We start from the raw sequence: 23,262 nt of genomic DNA, 5'->3' as shown, positions 1-23,262 counted from the left end.
CCTTTCTCTTCTTCCCCCTTTCTCTTCTTCCCCCTTTCTCTTCTTCCCCCTTTCTCTTCTTCCCCCTTTCTCTTCCCCCTTTCTCTTCCCTTCTCAGGTGCAGGAGTACCGGGAAGCCCTTGAGGGGGTTCTCATCAAGGGCAAGAATGGGGTACCTCTGCTGCCAGAGCTGTACAGTGTCCCACCAGATAAGGTGAGTGACCCTGAGCTATGGTGGGAAGCAGGAGTGTCTTAGAGAATCACAGGATATTCTGAGTTGGAAGGGACCCACAAGGATCATGAAAGTCCAACTGCTGAAACTCCTGGCCTCATTACCAGATAATTAAGTTTTAACTGCTTATTAAGTCAAATCATTACTGAAGGGGCACATGTAGTTCATGGAAATCTCATGTATAAAAAAGATGTCTTGGAGCTGTTACGAAACTCTGTTGGATAAAAATTGGGTTTTTTATTCCCAAAGCATTTCTTGCTCCCACACACAGGAGTTCTTTGCTGACAGTCTGCTTACTCAGCGACCGAGTGCTCTAAGAGCTCAGGACAAGTAGACCTGGGCTGAGTAAGTGGTGCTGAACTCCAGTTCAGTGGTGAGGGATTTGTGTGGGCCTGGTCTAAGAGCAGTGGCCTTTGGATGCCCAGGTCATCCAGAAGAGGTGTGCTCCTCACCAGTACCAGAAAGCATCTCTGGGTGCTCTTGAGGCATGTCAGTCCTTCTAGTGGGATGGCTCAAGCTGGGAAACCAAACGTGGTCTGAGCAGCTGCTCTGTTGTCTGGCACAGATGCCTGGGGCAGTCATAAGAAGAGAGGAAGAATGTAACCAGTCTCTTTTGGACCCTCTGTGACAAATGCTGCTGTCGGGCCTTGTTTTAAGCCTTGAACTGCTGGACTTCAAGATGCAGTGAGAATGCTTCCTTAAGCATTCTTTGTCTGTGGATCCCTTCTTGACCTCCTGCCTTGTCTTCCAGGTGGATGAAGAATACAGGAATCCACACACAGTGGACAGGATACCCATGGGCAAGCTGCCACACATGTGGGGACAGTCCCTCTACATACTGGGTTGTCTGATGGCCGAGGTAGGGTCATCCTGAGTTCCGGGTAGGGCTGTGGGACTGGGCTCTGAGCTGTGAAGGTGCAAATTCTGCCACTTGCTTTGGGGAAGTTGTTACTTCCATCCCCCAGGACCTCTTAAAGGTGGGTTGTCCATAGGCATCACCCAATCTGCCCTGCCCATACAATGTTAATCTCTTTATACCTTTTTCCCATAGGGGTTTCTAGCTCCCGGTGAAATAGATCCTCTCAACCGCCGTTTCACAACTGTCCCTAAACCTGATGTGGTGGTCCAAGGTGAGGGAAAGGAACCAGTCCCAAACCCCTGAGCCTGGCAGGCGGGGGAGACTCTGCCTGTGTGGAATTCACAGAAGGGGCTCTGGGGTGGCTCTGCTTGCTGGGTTGCTGCCCATACAGCCCAGTCTCAGCCCTGTCCAGCTGGGTGGAGGACAAGGGTGCAAGTTCTTCTGTTTCATCCTGTGTTGACCCACAACACCATCACCTGCTGCAGCCTTCTCTGCAGACAGGTTGAAAACTGTCTTCCTGACACTTGGTGGGGAAAACTTGTATGTATAAAGTGTTAGGAGGGGCAAATCAGACTTCTGCAGTGGGAACTGGTTCCCAAGGGATCCCAGACAGCTTTTTCTCTTTGGTATGGTGCCTTCTATGTGTCCCCAAAGGCATGGGGCAGTACATCCTTGTGCCTCTGTTGCCCTGAGACTGTCCTCTCTCCACAGTGTGTATCCTGGCTGAAACAGAGGGGATCAAGGCAATCCTGCAGAAGGAAGGCATTGATGTGGAGACTGTGGCAGACGTCTACCCCATCAGAGTGCAGCCTGCTCGCATCCTCAGCCACATCTATGCCCGGCTGGGTGAGCTGGGCTCCCTGCTTCTGTAGCAAAGGTGGTGCAGAAGCATCTGTCCCACCACTGGCACTTCTGCTCATAGACATTCGTGTCCTGCTCTCTGCTTGGCTGATGAGGGCTCTGCTGCCCATTTCTAGGCCTGATAAAGCCACTGATGGCCAAGGGGAACAAGGTGGCAGACAGTGCTGTTCAGTGTGATTCTGACAGGGATAGAGCTTTGGCTTGCAGTTGCACAGTCACCCCAGGAACAGAGACTTTGATCCCTGTAGGTTGAACCTGGTGTGGGCAGGAATTGTCTTCCATTCCTGTACTCAGATCTGGATGGGGGAGGCTAGCCAAACCCTAGGAAGGGTCTTCTGGCCATCCCTAGTGAAGAGAGCCCAGAGTTCAGACAGCATGGATGTTGCTGTTGGGTGGGAAGGGCTGAGTGTGAAGGGAGGATGTGCTCACCTCTGCATGCTTGCTCCTTGATGCTGTAGCCCCTCAGGCATGGGGTTTATTTTGCAGGAGCCAGAGATTTAGCCTGGGCCAAAGGAGACACCTGATCTGCTGTGATTTAATTTGGCAGCTAATTTAGGCCACCAAAAGGCCAAGTGTGACATGGGCAGGGGGAGCAGCCTGGCAGCTGCCAGAGCTGATGAGCAAAGGGTGATGCTGTTGCTGCACTGTCCTGGGCTTTGGGAGTAATCCAGGAGTAATTTGAATTGAATTGAATGCTGATAGAGCTGTCAACTTAGGGGGGGCAGCCCTATGCAGAAGGGCACCCCTGGCCCTGCTCCAGCTTCTGACAATCCCAAAGACCAGAAGGTGTGACACTGCAGAAGTCAGGACAGGCTGTGTGTCACTGTTTCAACATGTCCCTACCCCTCTGGGCAGGTCAGGATACAGAGAATTACTGTCCCTTAGAGCTGTACCAGCTTGATACAGTGTTCTAGGATATCCCAACTACAAACCAGCATTTCTGTGCTGTCTGGTAGCAAAAGGCTTGGCACTACTTGCTGTTGCAGCCCCTTTCATGAGGACGCTTGTACTAAAAACTCATCTTTCTGCACTCTCAGGCCGCAACAAGCAGATGTGCCTTACTGGACGGCCCTACCGGCATATGGGTGTCCTTGGGACCTCCAAGCTCTACAAAATCAGGAAGAGCATCTTTACCTTTACCCCACAGGTGAGTGACATTGCACAGGTTCATCCCTAGCTGTTCTGTGATATGAAACTGGGCAGGAAGTTTCTTCAAGGACTGGGTACTCAAGGAATTCTAAGGTGTGACCCAACACTCTCTGAAGAGCCTGGGAGTGTGGAGTAGTCCAGCTCTGTGGCATGAGGCAGCACAGTTGATGGTTCTGGCTGTATGGGTTTTGGGTCAGTTTGAGCCTTTTAATGATGAGTATTGGATGAAAATCTCTGCTCACCCTGACAAGGACACCAAGAAGAGACTGATGGCAGTCCAGGGATATGTGTCCAGGGGAAAAGCAGTGTTGCAAGCCTAGCTCTCTGAGGTGTGCATATTTGCTTGGAACAGGCACAACACGGACTGGCTGCGTGGGGCTGGATGCTGCTGCTGCTGAGCTGTGGCATTAGTTATGTCCTCATAGTTGTTAGTGGCCAGTAGCTGCCCTGGATGCTGAGGGTCCCTTGCTAGGCTGTACTAGCAACTGCTAAGTAAGGTGGGCTGAGCCGTCAGTGCAAAGGCGTGTGCCCTCTGGGTGTGCAGCGTGGCTAGCTTGACTGCGTGCCTGTGGAAAGACGTGGGTGGCACCATAAGGACCTGGTGACTGCGTGAAGGGCTGATCACGTTTCCTGTTGTCCTCACAGTTCATAGACCAGCAGCAGTTCTACCTGGCTCTTGACAACAAAATGATTGTGGAGATGCTGAGGACAGACCTCTCCTACCTCTGCAGCCGCTGGAGGATGACTGGGCGACCAACCATCACCTTCCCCATCTCTCACACTATGCTCGGTATAGATACTCCAGCCTTGCAAGACCTTTGGCTAGAGCATCCCTGGAAAATAGCTCTGCTGGAGGAAGGGGTTGGGCAGATGTGTGACCATCTCAGTAACAGGGACGTGGTAAGGCTGGAGCAGCCAGTAGTGTCCTGTGAAGAGCTCACTGCTCAGAGGAGCCATGCTGAGTGGGCAGCTGGCCAGGCAGCTAACAGGGTTGGTTGCTTGACAGGCACTAGTGCCTTCAGCTCAAGGGCTGTTTGTTGGCACAGATGTATTCAGGCTCCAGGCAGATAGGCTTATGGGAAGGCCTTTTGGGGGCAAGACCAGAAAAAGCAATTTCTCTATAGAAGTGTTCTTGGTGCTCTTTCTACATCTTGACTCTTCCCTAAGACTGAGCACTTCCTAAAGGCTTTCCTAATCAACAGAAGGGGGAAAACAGTAAACCAAAAGAAGCAAAGGCACAGTGTAGAACTGACTTGCCTGCAGCAGCTCATGCCTTCGCTGTGAGCCTGGTGCAGGAAGATGACTTTCTTCTACTTTAACGCCTTTCTGTCTCTCCTTGTGTACTTGAAATCCCCTTAATTTTTTGAGCATGCCTTTTGCTGTGGTGCCTCCTGCCCTTGACAGTAGCCAACTCCTCTGCTTCCTCATGTGAAGGGCAGAGATAGAGCAGGGGGCTATTAGGTGCTGCTGTCTTGTACTGCTTCAGAATAAGGTGAAATCTGAGGAGCCTGGAGTGCATTCTGGCATGGTTTTCCTTGAATCCAGCCTAGACAGTCCAGAATTTCCCTTTTTGGGTGGTGCTTTTGGTACCACAGCCTGATCATGTACCCCAGAGTAAGGGTCTGGCCATGGTGCTTTGGGTGTCTGAATGCCCAGCTGGCCCTGAGTTACTTGCTGGGAGTGAGTTTGAGCATGAGAGCCTGACTGCCTGTGCATCTTCCACACAGATGAAACCAGCAGCAGTGTGCATCCCACAGTGCTAGCAATGCTGCAGAAGCTGCAGGATGGGTATTTCGGAGGTGCAAGGTGAGTGCAGCTTCCTGCAGTGCAGGAGGGAGGGGGCTGATGGCCTACAAAAACTTGGTTATAAGGATACCTTCTGGGCAGAGCATAGGCTGTGGGGGGAGCAAGATGGGGAGGATACACTGGGGTGTGCTAGGCTATCAGCATGCCCTGGGGCTACAATCACAACAGAGGAGATGAAAGAGAGGACAGAGCTCTTAATGTCATCAAACCCATGGCTGCAGGATTCCTCTAATAGCTTTTGGGCAGCCCTTCCATGCCCACTCATGGCTGAAAGAGTTGCAGACAGCTAAAGTAGACCCCAGTCTGTGTATGATCCTGGTGAACATGTCTCTCCCCATCAAAGGGCTTGCCCTGGAGCCAGGAGGTACAGGCAAGGGTATCACCTCCCCTTTCTTCTCCATTTGACCTTCCTATCTCTTGCCCAGAATTCAGACTGGTAGATTGTCGGAGTTCCTGACAACGTCATGCCGAACACACCTCAGCTTTATGGACCCTGGGCCAGAGGGTAAGGTCTTTGCCAAGACTTAAAGGCTCAGCAGTGACAGCTTTAAGAAGCTAGATGCTGAGGAGTGGCTGCATGGCTTGCAGGTAGCAGAGGATGGTAAGGGAGAACAGGCCTGTTCTCCCTCTTCCTTCAGAACAGGGGTGGCAAATGCCTAACTCACAGCCACAGCACCCAACCTCCCTGCCAGTATGCACCAATGTGTTCGTCATGTACTTGGGTTTTCACTATGTTCCCATCTGACCCTCTGTCAACCTTGTCTGGAAAGAGCAGCTCTGACCTTCAGAAGCTGCTGTGTGGAGAAGAGATAAAGGGTTGGCAGCCTGCCTCTGCTTGGGGGATGTGGCTGAGGGTCTTCGATGCATAAATGCCAGTGCAGAAGGTGATAGCACAGTGACCAAGGTGGTGGGGAAGAGCCACCATGTCATTAATTAATCTGTTTTTTCCCAAAGCCTTTCTCCTCCCCTGCACAGAACTGCTCCAGCGAGTGCCAAACTGAAGCCTTACTGCTGTGTAGAGAGTACCTGAAAATACCTTGGCCCATCACAGTATGAGGGACCCACCCTTGTACTGGGACCATGGCAGGGTGCAAGTTTTGCTGTTCCTCTTGCAAGCAGGACTGGGGACATCTGTGTGACCTAGTACTGGTCATCATCAGCCTTCCCACTATCTGTTTTACCTCTGCAGCTCCTGCAGCCAGTGAATGTACTGCTGGAACTCTGAATGCTAATTTTTCTTGCCCTTCTCTCACTTGCTGCATCAGGGTTAGTCCAAGGTGTCTGCTTCACCTCCCAGCTCCAGCGAGAGGATCTGCCTGGCCTTTCAACAGCATCTTAAAGATGCTAAATTTTAAGGTTTTCCTTTGGTCAGATGGTGCAGCCAGGCAGGTGAATGTTCTCAAGGGTGGTGCTTAGAGGATTTTTCCAGCCTAACCTTCAGGCACTGTCTTGAGGCATTCTGTCAAGGGGTGGAAAGCCGTGCTGCTTCAGGTGCACTCAGTAGCTCATCTCCTGGAGCTAACACACCTCCAGGTTTTCCAGCTGGAGAGCAGCATAGCTTTGCCCTGGCCCACTGTAAGTGCACTGACATCTCTGTGTTTTATCTGGGGCAGTTCCTCCCCATGGGTCCCCTCTCACTTTTACCTCCTGACTGAGGAGAGACTTGGCCTCTGAGCACCCTCTTCCATGCTGCTCTTAGTTCGTGATGCTCCTGATGTGGTGTTTGGAGCTACTTGAAGCTGGGCAAAGAGCAAGGCAGGAACTATAACTCTTCTTGTAACTCCAACTTGCAAATAATTGTTGTAAAACCCACCTTGCCTTGCTCCCTTGCTGGAGTCCTGCTTGAAAGATGCCCTTGCTGTGCTGTGGTGCTTGTAAGGGGTCTCTGCTTGGACAAGCTGCCTCTGGGTCTACCTCCCCACTTCTTCCCTGGAGAGAAAGAGTGAGGGTTTTCCTGCAGGGTTTGAGTGAGACACTCCTGTCCTTGAAGAAGCTTGGATCAGAGACATGCTGCAGCCCTGTCAAGGTGGGACACAGAGGGAGCCCCAGTTTGGGGCAGGCAGTGTCCCAGGCAGGAGTGATGTAGGAACAGGGGTGCTTTGTGTGCCGGGCTGCTGGCACTGTCCATTAATCCATCTGTCTGACAGCACTGGCCCTACACTGTCACTTCATGCAGCCAGCAAAGCTTTGTTCCTGCTGAGGCACAGCTGGGAGCTCTCTGGGCCTTTGGGTGCCACAACTCAAAGTGGCTGAACCCCTGCTGTGCTGCCTTCCCTTCCAGAGGACACTGATGATGAGGTTGCTCAGTATCTGGATCACCTGCTGCAGCACACGACTCCCCAGTCAAACCTGCCTCCCACCACCCAGCAGGGAGGGCTGAGCCGCTTCAGGGCTGCTGTCCACACCACCCGTGACCTCATATCCCTGGCATCCAAGGCTAAGGACCTGCATGTTCAGAGTGAGTAACTCCAACACCCTCCCCACCTTCCCTTGAGCCCAAGGGTGAGGTGGAAGTGCTTTGGGAGCTTTCACAGCTGTATGATGCTGGGGTTCCCATGGATTGCAGAGGAACTAAGCTTTTACCTGGGCAAAGGCACTTTGTGTCCATCATGTTAGTCCTGGCCATGCAGTATCTTGGAGTTGGTGCCTGTGCAGCCCCATGAAAACTCAATAAAGGATGGCAGCTCCCTGCAGTGTTCCTCTGAATGGGTAGACAGGGGCTGCTTCTCCCATAGCCAACTTCTCTGCAAGGACCGCTGGGGAAGCAGTGTCGGAGTGTCTGAGGTAGTTTGGGGTAAAGTAGTGGTGATTGGGGCTGGACATGTCTCTGCCAACCTGTGGGGTTTTTTTTAGATGTTGGGATGTATGTCCCCATCAGGATCTTCCAGGCATCACAGCAGTCGGTCAAGCTGCTGAGTTCACCCCATCAGCATGACTTGGACAGCAAGGTGAGCTCTGTCTTTCCCAGACTGAGCTATCCTTTCAGCTCTAGCCAGTATCCTTGCAAGATTGCAAGGGAAAGTCTTGTCGTTTGATGAGGGGGGAGTATGCATGGGTCCATTTGGTGCAGGGTGCTGGTGGTGCTAATCAGCAGCACGGGTCTCCCTTCCCCCAGAGCCATGCACTCTACACAGAGATGAACTTGCCACGTGGTGAGGATGGCAACGTGGACTGCAAGGCACTGGTGGACCAGCTGCGCATCTGCCCCTCGCTGCAGGAGCAAGCAGACATCCTTTACATGCTCCACATCCTCAAGTAGGATGATACCTGTGTCCTGAGGGCTAACTGTGCATAGAGCCCGGGGGGCCTGCTGTGACAGGCAAATTGCTGGATATAACACAGCACCTCCTTCACCTTCACAGGGGACCTGAGTGGCACACGGGGCTTGATAGCGAGCCTGGCCCCACCGTCAAGGAGCTCCTCACTGAGTTGTATGTGCGGGTGGGGGAGACACGCCAGTGGGCCCTGATCCGCTACATCTCTGGCATCCTCAAGAAAAAGGTTGAAGCTCTGGATGAGGTAACAGCTATACAGCCAGCCTCTAGGAGGCTGAGGTCTGTCAGGGAGGAGGCAGCAGTGTGAGCAGGTGAACCATGGCTTCATCAGCTCCGTCTCCCTCTGCATTGTGCTAAGTCCCCAAACCCTCAGCTGTTGACAGCAGCCACCTTTCTGTCCCCAGGCCTGTACTGACCTCCTGTCCCACCAGAAACACTTGACGGTGGGGCTGCCCCCAGAGCCACGTGAGAAAACAATCTCCATGTGAGTGTGGCACCTCTCTCTCCACAAGCATGCTGGGCTGGGTCTGGATGGGAGCCTGCTGCTCTGGGGTCCATGGGCAGGAGTGGCCTTGGGTGGCTGTCCCCAGCCTATATGTCTCCTCTTGGGGCTGTACAGACTGGGGGTATGCAGGGTTTGTTCTGCTGCCTCTCACCTGCTCCATTGTTTGTCCACGTCCCAGCCCGATCCCCTATGAGGAGCTCGTTCGCCTTATTGATGAAGCCAGTGAGAAGAACCTCAGTGTGTCCATCCTCACCCAGGTGAGGGGCCGGGGTGTCAGGGGACCCCACAGCTGGGTGTCTGCCCTGGTGAACAGCAGTGAGGTGATCTGCCTTTGCCCCTCCAGGAGATCATGGTGTACTTGGCCATGTACATACGCACACAGCCTGCACTGTTTGCTGAGATGTTCCGCATCCGCATTGGGCTCATCATCCAGGTGATGGCAACAGAGCTGGCACACTCTCTGCGTTGTTCAGGTACATGTGGCAGGGACAGCACCCTAGCTGGGGTAGGTGCTGTGATGCTTAGGGCTCTGTCAACCAGAAAGGAGTACTGTTAAAAGTGGGCAGCTCAGATTAGAACAAGACCCTGCATGGAAGTGCCAGTGTCTGCAGTTGGACATGTTCTTGAGCAGCACAAATAAGTGATTGCACTGTAGTCTCCATCCCAGCATGTATTGGGCTGGTATGGGATGAGTCCATGTTATAGGCAACACCTGGAGCTGCTGTATGTCCTTGCCAGATGAGTTCCTGTACCAGTGCTCCCCCTGCTCATATAATGGCATGCAGGGTAGAAATGTCCTAGGAGGACTGTGAGGCAGGCTACAAAGTCACAGTTCTCTTCTATCCAGCTGGAGAAGCCACGGAAAACCTGATGAATCTCAGCCCATCAGACATGAAAAGCCTTCTCTACCACATCCTCTCTGGCAAGGAGTTTGGGGTGGAAAAGAGTGGTGAGTCCCAGCGGAGAGCATCTTGGGGCAAAGCTGAGTGCAGAGCATGGCCAGATCTACATGTTCCTACCTATGAGGGGTGTCCCTGTTCTCCCCTATGTTCAGCACAGTGGCTTCAGTACTGGAGGGGTCCAGCAGGAAGCTCTGCTCTTCATAAGAATGGTGCTGAGTGATTTCTGGGATCAAGCCCAAATCTCATGGCTATTTGAGCTCTGCTTAGTTTGGCACTTGACCTGGCTGGGTCTGAATTGAAGCAGCTCTGTACAGAGCTCATGGATCTCTGATGCTGTTATGTTAGAGGGCAAGGTTGTGCAGAGGTACCAGTTCCTGGGCAGCAATGAGGGATGGCCATGCCTCGAGCGCTGTTGCCCACTCTAGATCTCTCTTCCCTAACAGTGCGTTCAGTGGACTCATCGCTCACCACTGCTGTCTCCATCTGTGACATGGGAGCTGTCGGGACCGCCAGGTCTGAGCGCACTGGCCTCGTCAGGCTGAAAAGTGAAATCAAACAGGTGAGGGCAGGTGGTGCAGGCCATTCATGACAGGTCTTGTGGGTGAAAACCAGCTGCAAACCAGGCAGAACTGATGGAAAAATGGGTGACACAGATGCTTCCAGGAGCTAATTTTGTCTCCAGTCCTGCCCTGGAGGTAAAGCTGGGGTGAATCTGGTAGTGGGTAGGGGGTTGCACTGGCAGTTCAAGGGGAGCATAGGGGTGCTTGAGAAGGCACAGGGATGGGGAGGAGCATGTGGTGTCCCAGGTGTGTCTAGTGTCTTGGTGGGCATCATCCAACAGCAGAACCTTAATTTCCTTCTTCTCTTGCAGCAATTGGATAAACGTAGGCAGTCTCTGCCTGGGAGTAAGGTGAAGCCTCCCTGGTCCTGCAGCCTCAGCTTTTGCCCCTCATGCCACGCACCAGGGCAGCTTCCCTGCATGCACGAGTCAACGAGCTTCCCTCAGCTGTTGCAGCAATGAATTGGCTTCCCCTCTAAGCAATTGCCATTACAGCCAGCTGGGAGCTGTGCTCAAATACATTGTTACACCCACAAAATCTGGTGAGCAGGATGGCCTGATGCTGCCAGTGCCATGGCCAGTAGTGATTCTGCTGGACAGTTCACTGGGTCTTGCCTGCAGCCTCCCCAGCTATTTCTTCACTGGGGAAAGAGGCCTCTGGTCAGCTACAAATGCCTAGGATCTCCTCTTGTGATCAAGAGAAGTCCTGAGCTCTAGAAGGTCATCAAAGAGATGGAGCTTGCTGGGTCCAGGCTGATGCAGCAGAGTTAGGGCCAACTTGCTGCAGTGCAAAACCTGACATCACAGAGGGTTGTCTGTGGGCAGTAACCTTCCTACTGGTCCTCCTGTCTGCTCAAGACTACATCCCTGCCCATACCAGCATCCAGCAGAGCGGTAGCAGTCCTATTCCTGTGTGCACACCAGCACAAACCACTGCTGCTACAGCCCTGGCATGTGCAGCCCTCTGCAGCTTTCCTTTCAAAACTCCCTCTGTCTCCAGCCAACCCTGGCCCTGTGATAACTGCCCTGTGCCTGACCCCGATTTGTGCTGCTGCTGCTGCTCTGTTTGCTGTGACTGCTGCCCTGCCCTGGCATGGTCTCATTTCCATCTCTCCCTTTCTCCCTCAGCCCCTCAGTTTGCAGTCTGGGGATACCAACCTAAAGTCCTCTCTGGTAATGTGTGTTTGTTGGCTGCACACATGGGGTTTGTCCTGTTTGTGGTTGCAGGAAGGAGCTGTGCTCTGGGGGGTGCTACAGTGAGCTGGGGCTGTAAGGTGGGCTTTGCTGGGGTCAGGGGGTGGCAGCTTTGTCTTGGAAATGAGGCTGGAGAACCACAAACTCTCAAGGAGCAGCAGACTGCATTCCTGTGGGATATTTAACTTTGCAGCAGTGTCTGTGGTTCTTGTTTTGTCTACCCAGTCTGCTGGGCACACAGAGCTGCTGGGCAAGGACTCACTTTCAAGCATGCTGGAAGACCAGGGCAGTGCGGACACCCGGCAGGGCCAGTGGCAGCGCAGGCGCCGGCTGGATGGGGCCCTTAACCGAGTCCCCGTGGGCTTCTACCAGAAGGTCTGGAAGGTCCTGCAGAAGGTGAGTTAGACATCAGCTGGTGTTCTCCATGCATGTGAGCCTCTGGTCCCAGGCACCAGCTTTGCCAGGGGAACTGGGATACTCAGGGCTGGTCCCTGATGTTGTGTAGATACGTGTTTCATAGATAAGGCCTCCAGCTGACCTTGGAAAGTTGTGGACGATGTGCATGCACTGCCTTGTAGTCTTGTAGAACCTACCTCAGCCTACACCTTGCAGAGGGGAGCTGGGGTCTGCTTGGGTGCTTCGTGCACCAGGCAGACAAGGGCGTGGCTAGAGCCACAGCTGAAGGTGCTCTGGGCATAGCCCATCAACAGCATGGTGAGCCAGGGAACAGAGCCCCATGCAGTGGGGCTCTGCCTGATGCTGAACTGATGGGAAAGGAGTGATGCTATATGGAATCAGAAGGTGGAGCTGGGGTGTATGGGTATCACGCACCAGTGCACAAGTGGGAGCAAGTTTGTGAGCTGTACCTATGTATCTTAGCATGGTGCTTCTCCAAGCCATAACCATGATCTCTCCTTCTTGTTCTGCAGTGCCATGGCCTCTCTGTGGAGGGCTTTGTTCTTCCCTCCTCAACAACCAGAGAGGTAGGAGGTTCATGTGAATGGTGAATGGGGCACATGGGTTATTATGTGCTGATTACCCTGGGTGACTACCCAGCATAGCTCAGGAACTGAGCAGGTGATACAGTGCTCTAGATACACTTCTTTTTACCTCCTCACAGATGACCCCAGGGGAAATGAAGTTTGCTGTGCATGTGGAGTCTGTCCTCAACCGTGTGCCCCAGCCAGAGTACAGGCAGCTGCTGGTGGAAACTATCTTAGTGCTCACCATGCTGGTGGACATGGAGGTGCACACCATTGGTGGCATCATAGCTGTGGAAAAGATCTTGCACATAGCCAATGACCTCTTCTATGAGGAGCAGGTAGGAGCCAGGCCTCACCCAAGGCTGCTGGCTACATTCCCCATAGCTGTGCAGGGCTCACCCACTTGGAGAGCCCTGCCTGCTGTCCCCATTGTGTTCACAGGGCGCAGCAAAGCTGTAGTGTCTTCCTCCCACTGTTCATCATCAATGTGTCACACTGAGTGCAACAGAGTATGCTTGGGATGGAATCTGATGAGGAGATCACCTCTATTCCTAATGATGCCTTTCTGCTTCCCTGTTCAAAATCCAGAAAGCCCTGGGCGCTGATGAGCACATGCTGGAGAGGGATCCTTCAACAGGCATCTGCAGCTTGCTGTATGACAGTGCACCGAGCGGCCGGTTTGGCACCATGACCTACCTGTCCAAGTCAGCGGCCTTGTACGTGTACGACTTTCTGCCCACAGATGGCTGCTCCATGCAGTAGCTCTTGCAGTTCCTCGCTGGGTTGTAGGTGCTCTGGGATGGTTGTTTCATGCAGCTTGTAAAGATGAACACTAGGTTAGTTTGCAAGGCAGCCTGCGTGGCCATCTCTCCTCCCAGCCCTGGCCTCTTGGTGGGTGAACAGCCTTCTGAGGAACTCCAGAGAAGGCATGTATCCTAAACTGACCTGTGCCTGTGTGTCCTGCAGAGCAAGAGAAGGGCTGATCTTTGAAGTGTGCTTGTGTTAGAAGGTTCTGTCTGCATGACTCCTCCTGAACCATTACCCCCAGAATTCTGAGGGAGTTGGAAAGGGTTCCCCTGACCAGACCTGTGTGCTCAGCATTACAGTGCTCTCTGAGCAGCTCACACTCTCCCTGCCTCCAGCAGGTTTGCAGTTAAAAACTGCTTTTTATTCCAAATCTGCAGGATTTATGCTAGTGTAGGCTGAGGCTCTTGCTCTTCCTGCTGCTGATGGAAAAGTTTTGCTAGAGGAATAGGGGATGGTGCCTGAGCCTTTCTCCCAGCACATCCAAATCACAATGATCCAGCCTCGGACACAGCTGTGCTACTTGCAAGCAGGCAGCCCATCATCCCCTGCTGGGTGTCCTGTCCAGCAGAGCTGCAGAGGTTGTGGTACCCAGGATCCCTTTACTTCCAAGATGCTAGTACAGGGCTTCTGGCTGGCTGGGACATGCCAGTGGCCGCCCCTCTGTGCCATTTACTCTATCCCTGGCAGTGGTGCTAGTGGCCAAGTCACAGCTTCCTGAGTTCTTGTGCCCTGTGAAGCAGCTCTGAGCTGGCTATTTGGTGTTACCCATGCAATCAAAACCATGTTTTAATGTTTATCTCTGGCTTCTGCCCCATCTACCCCAGGCTTGCACAGAGAGGGGTGGGGACACAGTGGATCCTTGCTGTAATCTGTCCTGCAGGTCAGCCCCAACTCAGGATGGTGCAGTTGGACTGGTGAGGATCAGGCACACATGCCACAAAGTGGTGGAGGAAGTGGGGGTCCCTTTTGGCTCCCTGGTTCACCTCCCTAAGACTTCAGGTGTGTTCCAGTACATGCAGCACATTGAGCAACAGGCCAAGAACCCACACTCGCGCCCTCTGACCTTGCAATGTCCCACAGCTTGTAACAAGCCGGCCTGATATCATCTATGTGCCCCTCCAAGACTTGTTTACAGCTCTCAGTAAGCAAAGCTCTGAGCAAAGACCCTCTTCCCCTTTGGGAAAGGTCAATCCCATCTAAGAGCAGCATGCCTTGTTAAAAAATTATTTAAAAACCTGAAATTGTGGCAGTGACATCAGCCACCAAGCCATACATTCAACAGGCTGAGTCCATCTCTTTCAATGTCGCTGCCCACAACTGGAAGGACAGAGGAAAGAACCTGTATTCCAGAATCCCTTACCAATCATCTCCAGGCCCTGAAGTCTCCTTTGATTGCCCTTGGACTATGAGTTGCAGTTTCTTTGCCACCCGCATGGAAGAGCAGCAGTGGATAACGGTGTGAAGCTGAACCCAGCTGGGAAGTTTCCTAGTGCTGTGCTTAACCTGGGCCCCAGGGAGGCAGTAGACTTCCTTAAGAGGACCATCCATGTGGCATATTGGACCCTCAGAAAGGAGTCATCCACGATTCTAACCCATCTTTCTAATGGAGGGGGACATGGACCAGGGGTGTCACAGCCATGGCAGTACCTGTTTGTGTAGATGGACTAACGTCCACATCATCTGTTGCCTGGCCATACACATGAGACCTTCATACCTGCTGTACAGAGGCAAGGTGGGAAAGGAGGGGATTTACCTCCACCTACTCCTTCCAAGTTACTGCCTTCACCTGGCAAGAGAGAATACAGGATCCCCTTGAACCTGTGTATTTTGGGGTGGCTGTTCCTGTTCCTGTCAGGGAGAGCAGAGCCTGGTTCCACCAGTCTTTTCTCAGACTCCCTTATGCCCCTTAATCTTTCTGTGTCCTCTCTGAGCTGAGCCCCAAGGGTGGGCATATCTTGGCCACATCAAACACAGCTGTTCTCATTGCTGCCGTCCTTCCCAGTGAAAGGCTCTGGCACTCCCTGCACCCACAGGCCTGGATGGCTGTGTTTTCATGGGACCTCTGTCTGAGGGGCCACATTCACTCTAGGCAGCACAGAAGATGTGGTTTCTGCTAGGTGGATGTCACAGCCTGAGCTCCTTCTGAGAGGGTGATGGATAGCAGCTGAACTTGTCTCTTGAGCTGGGTGACAGTGCCGGTGCCATGTGCCAACACCACACTCTGCCCATGCAGCTGTGGTGCACCCAGGGCTGGCTGTGTGTGAGTGCAGAGATGGTTTCCAGAGAAAAATTGACCACTTCACTGTGGATAGGGCTGGCTCCAGAGCCAGATGTTTTCCTGTGTGTGTGCCTGTGTTTTCTGATGTCCAGGTGGGTTTGGCCTCAAAGCCAGGTGGTCTCTTGGGGTAGCAGCTCTTCTGTACATATGGTTGTGTGGGAGATTGCGCTATGAAAAGACAGTGTCCAAAAAGGAGACGGAGTCCTGCAACTTTATTCAGATAAAGATAGAGAGTCCACTGGGGCATCAGCCTGTGAACAGTCTATCTAGGGGTTTCAGAAAGCGCAGCATCCTTTTATCCCAAACTCCCAGCCGCATGTTACCCTCTTCCTTACCCCATTGGCTGAGATACTAGGAAGGTACAGCCTTCCCAAACTGCTTACCACATATTTTCCCGTTGAGCCTATCATTGTCCCCCAAAGTTCAGAAACTCGGGCCTGTGTGGATCCATTTGTCTGTTTCAGGAGTCCAGCTGTCTGGGCTCCGTAACAAACCGGTGGCTTGAAGTAGGCAGAAACATTAACACCCATTTCTAAGATGTTAACACCCATATCCTCACCCCTGGAATTGTTTGTAGAGACATTAGCACACATCTTTCCTATCGATGCCTTAAGGCATCACTGTCATGGCTAATCCCTCTCTGTGTGACCTCTGCTCCCTTCAGGGGAGGCTGGAACGGCCCTAGCCCCTGCCCGGCGCCTTTCTCTGACCCGAGGGAGCCGGTAGGAACTGCCGGGGTCAGGGGGCCCGGAGGCGCGATTCCTTGAGCAAGGCGGGCGCCGTGTGGGTACTGCGTGCAGACCTCGGGCCTTTTTAAATGACATTCTTAGAGAATAAACACCACCCCGGGCTGCGTGGGGCCTCCAGTAAAAATGTCTCTAACACTAGTTGGCGGCCTGTTCTTCTGCGGCCGGGCTGGGGGAAGGGTAGTGGCGGGGCGGGCCTACAGTTCCCGGCACGCCGCGGGGCCGGAACTGCCGGTCCTGGCGCGCCCCGAGCGGTGGTGTTGCGGGTGCTGGTCCCGGCTGTGCCGGCCCCGATGGCGGCGGTGCCGCCGCCGGTCTACGTATACAGCCCGGAGTACGTGACCCTCTGCGACTCCCTCTGCAAAGTGCCCAAGCGGGTCAGCGCCGTGGCGGGGGCGAGGGGGCGCGGGGAGGACAGCGGTGAGGCCCGGGCGCGGAGGCAGCCGGCGCCCGGCACGGCGGTAGGAGAGGAAGAAGCGGAGGAACGGGCGGCCCCGGCGGGAGGAGTATGGGGTTAGAGTGGGGAGGGCCCGTCTGCGTGTTCACGTCTCCTCTGGCAGCGCGGGCTCGGACACTGAAACGACGCTTCCCTTCCTCGGGAAGCTGTGCGCGGCTGTGCTTCTGCCCGGGACACCGGAAGGGCCTTCCACACGGCATGGGCACGGGCTGGGGATGAGACTCGGGCAGGGAAAGTCGCTGCTGGGAGGGGTCTGAGCCACACCTCGTCTGCGAGTCCTTGGGCCCCTGGTTGCTGTCTTTCTGTCTCCTGCTCTTACAGTCTTACTCTTCTCTTTAGGCCAGCATGGTGCATTCACTGATTGAAGCGTATTGCTTACTTGACCAGATGAAGTAAGTGCTCCCGTTTTCTATGAAGGGATGTTTTATTCTCCACTAAGGTTTGGGAGGTGCTGAGTGACTTCATGTTTCACACTGTCCCTGCTGGTGGCGTGATTGTAGGGATTTCTTTTTCTGGCAGAGTGTGCTTGGGAAATGGCTGCAGGTATTGTTAAGGAGCAGACCTGAAGGACTGTTTGCCCTTGCATGAGGTGGGAAGCATCGGCGTCAGCCTGGAGCTGGGAGCTTCCTGTGTTCTTCCTGTACCAGTGGAGCTGTGCTGCACTGCCTGTGTGTGCTCCCAGTGTTCAGGTTTTGGGGAGGGTTCAGTGTGTCGCAGGATTTGTTTAGGCACACTACAAAGTGCCTAGACCCAGGAAAGTGCTGTGCAAGTTCCTGGGAACAGTGACAGTCTCTGCTTTGGTGCAGGTCACAGCATGTGGAGAGGCATTGTGCAGCTCCTGATGCAGGTTGAGGTCCTGCCACAGGGCTGTGCTGGGCCTGGGCATTTCCCTCCATTAGTTCCTCTGTCTGTAACCTGAATGTTGGATATGATGGGGATTGCACAAACTGAGAGAACATGCAGAAGAGGGGAAAAAAAAAAACTTGAAGCAAAGTGGGTAGGTTAACGCAGGCAGCACCTGCAGGTGTTCTTAACTGGAGTGGGCACCACAGGCAGTGCCAAGCCAGGGGCAAGGCCTGCTCCAGCCCAGCTGGGTGGCTTTCTCACTTGAATGACAGTCCAGTGCAAGAGGAAGGGGAGTTTTGTTTGCTTTTTTGTTTGCTTTTACAACAGTAACAGCCAAAATAAGGCTCCTAGGGTAAAGGCTAAAGCTGGACATTCCAGCTGAACCCTGGAGCCTCTTGCCCTGATATGCTCTCTTCTTTCTCTGTGCCTAGGATAGTCAAGCCAAAAGTGGCCTCCATGGAGGAAATGGCGAGTTTCCACACAGATGCTTACCTGCAGCACCTGCAGAAGGTCAGTGAGGAGGGCGATGATGACCACCCGGAGTCTGTGGAATATGGACTGGGTAAGGATGTGCATCTTCAGCAAGAGATTAGTACCAGGGCCAGGATGCTATTTGCTGGAGCTGCAGTTAGAAGGATGAGCTCAGGGGGATGCTGGGCTTGGTTTTGGAAGGAAACAGTCTTTAATGGGGTGTTGCTGAACCCCAGCAGACAGCTGACAGGCTGGTGCTTTCCCTGGTGCCAGCAGAGGGTACAGCTAGCCTCACTTTGCTGCTCTGTGAAGCTTGGTCTGTCTCTTGCCAGCTGAGGCTGATGCTCTTTGCTGCTGCTCTGAGGCTCTGGAACAGGATGGAAGACCCTGACACTGCTCTTGGGCTGGAGCCAGGACTGGCTGCTGCAAGCCTGCTGTGGGGAGGGCATGCATGAACAGTGGCCTGGAGCTGTAATGACCAAGAGCAGCTGCTGTCTGTCTAGTGATTTAGGTCTGGAGCAGAGGGCTTTTGCCTTCCTGGACCTGAGACAGCTTGAGCAATGCAGCAGGTAAAGCAGGTGAGATGGCAGTGGGCACTGTCTTGGTCTCAGGAATGGGAGGAGTGACCCAGAACTGAGGCAAAGGTGCAGATCCTCTGCTTGATCTCATGAGTGTTCCTTACATTCCTGAAGCTGCTCTCTTTACAGGAAGACAAGCAGCCCTGGTATCATGCTTTGTGGGCAACAGCTGCAGGGAGGCTGCTGTAGGACTAAGTGAAGATCATATTATATTTATAGCCCTACAGCTTACCTAGGCTTGACTCGTTTATGGATGTCCATTTTTAGGGAAGAGGTATGTCAGTGAACATGCCAGGGCTTTTCAGGTCAAGTAGCCAGAGATCTGAGAATAGTTTTTTGTGAGATTGGTATGAGGAACCAGTAAGTTCAGCAAGCCAGGCACACAACTCAGAAGTTGGTTCAGGACACATTTTTTTAATGAACTGAGTGCAAGAAAACATTTGGATTGTGCTTTTTGTGGTGCGTTGACTTTTGTGGTATGGGTGGGGTTTTTTTGCTGGGTGCCCACCAAGGTGCAGTCTGTCTCCCCCTCAGTAGGGTGGGGGAGAAAATACAGTGGAAAAGATCATGTCAAGATAATAACAGGGAGATGACTCTCCAGTTCTCCAGTTGCTCTCACTGGCAAAAGAGACTCTACATAGGAAAATTAATTCAATTTATTTCAAATTAATAATGGAATAGGATAGTGAGAATTCAAAATAAAACAAATCACCATCCTCCTCATCCACCTTTCTTCCCAGACTCAACTTCACTCACAGCTCTTCTACTTTCCCCCTCAAGCAGTGGAAGGGGACAGGGAATACGGGTTGTGGTCAGTTCACACATCTCTGCTGCTGCTTCCTCCTCGCTCCTGCCCTGCATGTGTGTGGAGTCCCTCCCACAGGACACTGTCTTCCGTGAACTTTTCCAGTGTGGGTCTTTCCTATGGGTAGCAGTTTTTCAAGAACTTCTCCAGTATGGAGTTCCCAGAGAACTGGGGTCAGTTCTTTGGGAACAGGTTGATCGAGCCTGGGTCAGTCTTGAGGGCTCAAACAAAAGGAATGTGCTTCCCCTGGAGGAAAAGGCCTATTGTGTCTGACATGCAGACTCTTACCTGCAGGTTACGACTGTCCAGCCACTGAAGGGATCTTTGAGTATGCAGCAGCTGTGGGAGGAGCCACCATCACTGCAGCCCAGTGCCTGCTGGATGGCAAGTGCAAGGTAGCAATTAACTGGCCTGGAGGGTGGCATCATGCAAAGAAGTAAGAAAACAATTTCTTTCCTTCTGTTTTCTTATCTGGTGTCTAAACCCTGCTTCCTAGCTCCCAGCTTCCTTGTGAACCCTCAGGGTGCAATGATCCAGTTGGAAGAGAAAGCAAGGTGTGAGAGAAGGCAGGAGATAGAGAGGAAGGAAGCAAAGGGCAGGGCAGAAGCCTAAGAAGAGGCAGGTCACTGCCCAGTGCTGATATTGTCACTGTCATGTGCTGCAGAGCAGGTCTGGGGCAGGTATATTCACAGGTGTCCTGTGATTCCTTGATGCATCATTATCTCAGGAAGCTCAAGTAAGAATGTATTTTGTTGGGTCCATGAAGAAGCACGGTAGAGAGATAAACTGATTTCACTGCCAGTTTGGAACACAGTGGGAATGTGGTCACATATCCAAATTGTTTTGTGTGCCTTTTTGGGTTTTTTAATAAGAGGTTTGAAGCAGTGCAGGACTGACGTTGGGTTTCCCCACATTCCTTGGGGGGCTGTTTCCTGTGACATAATTCTGTCCCTGAGTCCTGTGGTTCTGTAGTGGTAAAATAATTTGTTTCCTTCCCATTTTCCATGGAAGTATGTTTTATTTAACTGATCCTCCCCATCTCCCAAAACATGGGGACCCTTTGCAGTGTAGACAAGACACCACCCTTCATTGTCCACAGCCAGCTGGTGTTTGCAGTGTTGTTCTGTGTCCCTGGGGAGCCTCAGGAGTTCTCATGGGCCCTGTGTCTAACCCTGGCAGCTTGTACACACATGTGCAGATGTCTTGCTCCAGTGACTTTTCTGGACTGGCAGAGGAATGCTGAAGGTGTAACAGTGGTGTGCAAGTGCCAGTAGTACCACCTTCTCAGCCCTTTTCCTGGTGGACACTTGGCTGAAAATGGCTTCAGCTGCAACTTGCTGTGCAAGGAGACATTCACTCAGCAGAGCCGAGCTCTCACTCTGTGCAGAACTTATGGCTTTTGGGAAATATGTTACCTTCTGTTTGGATTGCATGGCTTAAAAAATGCCTCTAATGAAAACAGTCTTAGCAGTGTTGCTGCTGCTGCTGAGCTATTAGCACTGTTCTGGGAAGCAAGGAGTCTGTTTAAAAATAGGCGTTTGGTACTCACTGATCTCAAAGCAGTCTTCCCAGTCACCCCAGTAAGTTGGTGTCTGATGCTTCAGGGTAGATGCCAGCCCAGTGTGAAGGTCCAGCCAGACTGACACCGAACTGCAGGTGCTTTGTTCTAGGACTTGTGTCCTAGCAAAAGAAATCCCTTTTGTCAGAAAACACCTGCTGTTTGGTGGTTTAGTTATTTTCCAGTGTCCTAAAGGTAGGAATGACTGGGGCTTTGGAAGCTCTTGGTTCAGAGGATGCCTTTGGGGTTGAGGGTAAGATGCTGAGTAAGTGCCTTTTCCCAAGCCAGCCTCACCCTCCCTTCTGGCATTGACACTCCGAGTTTTGCTGGGTGGATTTTGGGTAGCATGGGGGAATCCCAAGTGCTGGTCCTGAGCTGCAGCTCCGACACTGCTCTCTGCTTGGCCTTGAGTTTCAGAGATGTGTATTACAGGATGGCATAGCATGGTTCCCTTTGCTTCCTTGTGGGCTGTGAGGGAGGGGAGAAGTAGATAATCACAGTTGAGTCCGATTTTCAGAATACCTGTTGACAACTTCATTTTCAGCATTACTGTAAATGAACAGAGTCCCTGGGAAACACCTGTGCTCCATGGCACTTGCAGAGAGTGAAAGCAAGTGCAGTTCTGCCACCCCTGGCTTGCTCCTCATCATTCCCAGCTGTTGCTCAGCAGGAAATGTCAGGGAAAATGAGCTGAGTGATGTGACTGGAACTCAAGAGGAATTTTCCAGAGGTGCATCTTACATCCTGATATAATTTATGCAAAAGGGATTTGTGTACTCCTGTTGCAAAGTATAAAGCTTTGCTTTAAAATAGCTGTCCAGGAAAGATTTAAGTATGCGTGTGGACTGGTGCTAAGTTGTGATGGGGACTTGACTTTGGAGTGAGGCTGGAGCAGGGGTCAAGAAACTTTCTTGTTCCTTTGATGCCAGCAAGTAAGCTGTTCCTGGTGAATGCTAATGATAAATCTTGCCATGGTACACCTGTCCTCTGTTTAGCTGCTGGGACTCTCTCCTGGGCTGAGCCCAGGAGCTGTATCATGAGGGACTGCATATGACACATCCCATCTGCATTTCCTGTGAAGAGAAAGGAGGGAATTACATTGGGAAGAGGCTTAACCATCATAGCCTGAGACTTTAGAACAGCAGAAGAATCCAGACTGCTGTGACTGCCTTGAACCTGCCTTTCACTGCCAGGACCTTCCCAGGAGCTGTCACCCAGACAGCTGGGATGGAGTGGCTGCCTGTCCAGAACTCACAGGAAAACGGCCAAGGGGACTGTCCTCTTGCTTCAGAGAATGAGTGGGTTTGAGTCGAGTGGCTCTGAACTTTAAAATGTCTCAGGTGCAGAAAGCTAACATTTTATTTGTTTAACAGTGCAGTGGTCAGAGGTACCCCCTCACAGGCCAGAGTCTCTCTGCAGCAGAGCCAACTGATGCTTGCCCACCTGCTAGAAAGCCCAGAGCTGAGAAGCAGTTGGCACAAGCAGTCCTGTTCTCTGTGCTTCTCAGCCATGTTTTGAGCTGCTTCTGACCTGTCTCTTGGTCACTGCAGGGCCTTGGCTGAGTTTTTGTACTACTCTGTGCCCCTGCCCTTGCAAAGTCAAAGTGAGAATGCTGGGATCAGTGGTGATTGCACTGGCAATATTCAATGTCACATACATTGTTTTCATAGGGATGAAGCTTCTGGTTTCTGTTACCTGAATGATGCTGTCTTGGGTATCCTGCGGCTGCGCCAGAAGTTTGACCGTGTCCTTTATATCGATTTGGATTTACATCATGGGGATGGTAAGGCCCAGCAAAGGCTGCAAACAGCACAGCTGCACAGACTCAGGGAGGAATGGGAGAAGTCAAGGCCTGTCTGCACAGCAGGGCTTTACTTGCTGCAACAGCCATGGCTTTGGCTCCTTTCGGTGCAGTTGAGTTCCCTCAGTCCATTTCTGCTTTGTCCTGCTTTACAGACTTGCACTAAGCTGCTCCTCAGACCTCTCTTGAGGGTCTGGGCAGAAGTCGTGTACCTAAAGCAACAGATTATGTGTACCAGTCTCCCATCCTGGCAGAGCAGTTGCTGGCAGGGTTTAATTGTTTAAGGGTCCATTGCAAGAGGAAAGCAGCCAGTAATAAATGGTGCTTTTGAAAGGAGGTTTGATGCTATAAATCTTAGAGTCAGAGCTGGCCTTGGTGAAACTGCTTCGTCCTTCAGGGACATTATTTCTGCACCATTTAACATTTCCTGCTCTTCTAAATTTTATGATGTGTTTCATTTTGTTCTGTTTTCTCCCTGCATTTGGTGTCTGTTATGTTTCCTATTACTTGTTTTTTCCCTCTCCACCCCCACTATTTTAATGTATCTTTAAGGAAAAGGCACATTGAACCACAGCAGCATTGAGAAAAAGCAAGAGAGCCCAGTAGCACGG

At 52.3% G+C, this 23,262-nt stretch overlaps 2 protein-coding genes across 13 annotated transcripts in view; both read left to right on the top strand.

Annotated features, from left to right (window-relative positions):
* PHKA1 (phosphorylase kinase regulatory subunit alpha 1) overlaps window positions 1-16,276 on the top strand; it is a 22,954-nt gene extending 6,678 nt beyond the window's left edge. The window contains exons 12-34 of one of the 4 annotated variants that reach the window (XM_015626133.2): window positions 98-193; window positions 963-1,070; window positions 1,263-1,341; window positions 1,782-1,916; window positions 2,969-3,078; window positions 3,726-3,870; window positions 4,808-4,886; window positions 5,312-5,391; window positions 7,168-7,344; window positions 7,740-7,834; window positions 8,002-8,141; window positions 8,249-8,405; window positions 8,566-8,645; window positions 8,845-8,923; window positions 9,010-9,139; window positions 9,514-9,615; window positions 10,012-10,127; window positions 10,440-10,478; window positions 11,256-11,300; window positions 11,547-11,717; window positions 12,251-12,304; window positions 12,442-12,642; window positions 12,893-16,276. In XM_015626133.2, the coding sequence (XP_015481619.1) occupies window positions 98-193; window positions 963-1,070; window positions 1,263-1,341; window positions 1,782-1,916; window positions 2,969-3,078; window positions 3,726-3,870; window positions 4,808-4,886; window positions 5,312-5,391; window positions 7,168-7,344; window positions 7,740-7,834; window positions 8,002-8,141; window positions 8,249-8,405; window positions 8,566-8,645; window positions 8,845-8,923; window positions 9,010-9,139; window positions 9,514-9,615; window positions 10,012-10,127; window positions 10,440-10,478; window positions 11,256-11,300; window positions 11,547-11,717; window positions 12,251-12,304; window positions 12,442-12,642; window positions 12,893-13,066 (2,592 nt within the window). In that variant the 3' untranslated portion in view covers window positions 13,067-16,276. The remainder of the gene's footprint in view (window positions 1-97; window positions 194-962; window positions 1,071-1,262; window positions 1,342-1,781; window positions 1,917-2,968; window positions 3,079-3,725; window positions 3,871-4,807; window positions 4,887-5,311; window positions 5,392-7,167; window positions 7,345-7,739; window positions 7,835-8,001; window positions 8,142-8,248; window positions 8,406-8,565; window positions 8,646-8,844; window positions 8,924-9,009; window positions 9,140-9,513; window positions 9,616-10,011; window positions 10,128-10,439; window positions 10,479-11,255; window positions 11,301-11,546; window positions 11,718-12,250; window positions 12,305-12,441; window positions 12,643-12,892) is intronic. The other 3 variants (XM_015626136.2, XM_015626134.2, XM_015626135.2) reach the window with 3 other exon arrangements.
* The window catches only part of HDAC8 (histone deacetylase 8), a 22,545-nt gene continuing 12,214 nt past the window's right edge, over window positions 12,932-23,262 (top strand). For 2 of the 9 annotated variants that reach the window (XR_004497224.1, XM_033514016.1), the window contains exons 1-5: window positions 16,359-16,596; window positions 16,932-16,984; window positions 17,870-18,000; window positions 19,587-19,728; window positions 22,521-22,633. Coding sequence is in view for 7 of the 9 variants with exons in the window: in XM_033514016.1 (XP_033369907.1) it covers window positions 16,429-16,596; window positions 16,932-16,984; window positions 17,870-18,000; window positions 19,587-19,728; window positions 22,521-22,633 (607 nt within the window). In the remaining 2 variants the exon portion in view is untranslated. Of the gene's footprint in view, window positions 13,021-16,358; window positions 16,597-16,931; window positions 16,985-17,869; window positions 18,001-19,586; window positions 19,729-22,520; window positions 22,634-23,262 lie in introns of those variants that run through there. The other 7 variants (XR_004497223.1, XM_015626142.3, XM_015626141.2 and 4 more) reach the window with 6 other exon arrangements.

Source organism: Parus major, chromosome 4A (genome assembly GCF_001522545.3).
Source record: "Parus major isolate Abel chromosome 4A, Parus_major1.1, whole genome shotgun sequence".
NCBI lineage: Eukaryota > Metazoa > Chordata > Aves > Passeriformes > Paridae > Parus > Parus major.
The sequence above is the reverse complement of the archived record's forward strand: the minus strand, read 5'-3'. Positions and strand labels throughout refer to the sequence as shown.